This window comes from Rhinatrema bivittatum, chromosome 7 (genome assembly GCF_901001135.1).
Source record: "Rhinatrema bivittatum chromosome 7, aRhiBiv1.1, whole genome shotgun sequence".
NCBI lineage: Eukaryota > Metazoa > Chordata > Amphibia > Gymnophiona > Rhinatrematidae > Rhinatrema > Rhinatrema bivittatum.
In genome coordinates, this window is record NC_042621.1 from 35,428,625 (window position 1) to 35,431,735 (window position 3,111).

The 3,111-nt window shown below is 42.9% G+C and overlaps 1 protein-coding gene across 1 annotated transcript; it reads right to left on the reverse strand.

Annotated features, from left to right (window-relative positions):
• Positions 1-522: 522 nt before the first annotated feature.
• Positions 523-1,854, reverse strand: LOC115096089 (carbohydrate sulfotransferase 5-like). The gene has a single exon (XM_029610626.1). The coding sequence runs from the start codon at positions 1,852-1,854 to the stop codon at positions 673-675; it is 1,182 nt and encodes a 393-aa protein (XP_029466486.1). The 3' UTR covers positions 523-672.
• Positions 1,855-3,111: the final 1,257 nt, after the last annotated feature.

The following is a 3,111-nucleotide window of genomic DNA, read 5'->3' on the forward strand; positions in this document are numbered from 1 at the left end:
TGGACATTTCTCCGAGACTGTACCGCACTCCCTCGCTCCTCGGGGTAGTATTCTCTTGCACTGCCAGTGACCCCTAGGCTTCCCCATGTCCCGGGTAAGTCTACGTCATACTTTCTGTGCTGACTCTCTCTGTGGCTCCACTCCCTGGGGTTGCCCTCGCAAGCACTCCTCCATACCCTGCCTGCATCCCCCACTCCTCGGGGCCTGTTCAGCACTCCACCACTAGGGGGAACTATTCTGGCAACCACATCTACACCACAGTCTCCTGCTCTTCCTGCACTCGCTGGACTGTGTCACCTGTAGCTCAGATCTCGCTTCCCGACAGAGAGGCTCAGTGGGGCTCCTCCCCGTGGGCGGTACTATCTCTCACCTCGGGCCAAGGGCCCACTAACCTACAAATCCTAACATATTGTCATGATTATTTTTCATATTTTCTATTTAGTACACATTAGAAATTACTGGAACAAAAAACCTGTACAATTTATTAAAGTTTAATAAATTTGACTTAATAGCAACCAAAAATGTTAAAAATTTGATTTCTATTCCTGTTATATAAAAGGATAATCAGATGGGTTCATCTGTGATATATCAGCAAAATGAAGAGAGATAACAAATCAATTTCAATGGCCTGTTCAAAGCAGACAAAGATTTCAAATGTTCATCATTCAAGTCTTACTTTTTTATCTTGGAAGAAGACCAAGCAAACTGGTATTGTCGCTTTGGCAACACTAGATCTAATGATAAATCTTTATGCTCCTTTTCAGTCTGTATTAGCTGATAGCCAAGCAAGTTCATGGCACCCTTACAAACTTCTTGAATTTTTTTAATTTTCTGGAAAGAAAGAACATTCCTCCAAGCTTCGGAAACATTAATTGCATCACGAGAAGTAATTTTGAACGCTTCCTTTTTATTCCCTGGCCCATGACCATGGGTAATATTATACATCCAACTTTCAAGTTTGCTAGTTAGTGTAAGATCTGCAAAGTTATACATTTCTGAAATTTCAGCTAAGGGCTCTCTGACCAGGTCTTCATAGCGTACCATCATGTAACGGTCCTTTAGGAAACTGGGAGTTTTCTGAGTAGCCGTTTCATAAATCTGTACATGACTTCTGCAGATTAACTGCATCACTTCATATTTATTATCATCCACGTTAGTACCATTGGTGTTCAAAACAATTCCATTGTCACGTGCTAATGCTTTTACTGCTTGTTCCCGGGACTTGACCACAGCTCTTGGATCTCGAACCAGGTGTAAAATTTTCAGGTTAATGGAGGGGTCAGTGAGAAGGGGATAAAGCACTGTCAAATCAAAGAATCGGACTTCCTTAATGACAATGTGACTGTAGGTCTTACAAGTTTCTTCCACGTTGCCAAAGGGGTATTTTCCACAAAGTGTTTTGCAAGTCATTTCACTGGTGATATCATTGCGCTGGAAAGTGTCACAGGCAGGTGATGAGCAGAGGGCTCTGCTGACTGCCCACTGAAACAGATCAGATATATTTCTTTTCCCAGGCAGGTAAGCATCAAAAACAGAAATGTCACACAAAAACATTGACCTAATCAGGTCTCGGACTGCCATTTGTAAAACCCTGGCACTATTCTGGGACATGGTTACCCAAACGTGCCAAGCTGGTTCCATCAAGTAGAAGACATCCGGATGCTGGCTGAAAAGTTGCCCAAGAAAGGAAGATCCAGATCTCCAGGAGGAAAGAATGAGGATATGCATTTTGCCGGCTTTCTTATCAGACTGACCCATGAAGTTTGTTTGCTGTGCATACATGAAGATTAAAAAAGTAGCCTGAATCATGAGAAATACTGCAACCAGAGCACCGATAGTTCTTGTTCTTACCATGATGGGCTGAATGAAAGCAACTAGTACTCAAAGTCACTGAGAAAAAGGAGAAAAAGACAAGTGTTAAATACAAGTTGCTATGCTTGTTTAAAAATCTATAAAAGCTAAAGCAAACAGGGGGAGGACAATTTCCCCTGGTAAACTGAAAACGGCCCACTTTGTAGGGATCAACAATGTACTGTCACACAGGCTCAGACCCAGGCAGGCAATTTTGCACACAGAGGGTCATTTACTAAGCATTTCACCCATTGACACAGAATGGGAGAGAACCTTTAGCGAACAGGCCCCATAGTTTTGCATTTTAACAACTGCACGCATTATTTTGAAGGGAAAAAGTAGCAGCAGAAAAGCAGGCGCAAATCTCTGTTGGTACTTTTTCCTGGATCAGTTTCCAAAGGGGGAAGTCTGCACACACTTTCCTTTGGAGAACTGCTGCAAAGCCTATAGGTAAAAAATATCCCTGAACTAGCAGCAAACTGCACAGTTGTGAAAGTTCCCTCGCTGTGCCCGGTAGTGGAGGCTCTCTCTCCAAAAGATACAGACATGATGGAGGTAGTCTAGAACAGGGTCTGGGCGGAGATTTAGAGGGAATTTTGAAAGGCATTTATGTGTTTACCTGGATAAAATGGCCTGACTATAAATATTGTCCTTCTCACATGTGGGCTCCATAAAATATGCACCTATAGCTACGGGAAGAGGAGGTCTTCCTGTGCACAGGTTTAGGATGGGGCAGGACAACAGCGTGCGCACAGTCCATCGCCACCACCGTTCACACAAATAATGGGTACAGAGTACACAAACGCTTTTAATGTGTGTCCTTTGCTTGTGCTGATTTTCAAAGAGAAACAACACAAATCAGTTCTCTTTGAACATTTACACACTGTACACGTTAGAAGCACCAACAGAGTTTGCAACGTTGGACATTTTCTCAGGAAATGGGAACGGGACAGGAAAAGATAGGAAAAAGACATTAATAAACCTGAAAGTTAACAATTTTTTTCCCAGTGGAATGAAAGTTCTAGAATAAGGGAGCCTTGATATGCAGTTCCGAGGGGAGCAAGATCAGAAAGCATTGAACTCCTTCCCAGGGCGGGTAATGGAGGTTAAAACAGTAGCGGACTGGGGAAAGTCATTTTTACAGGCATTTCTGCAGTAAAATGGTGCTTTACCAGTGAAAGTAGTCTAATGTAAAATGCCCACCCAGGGAAATTACACAATTACACCAGCTATCATGTCTTGCATGCAACTGAGCAGAGG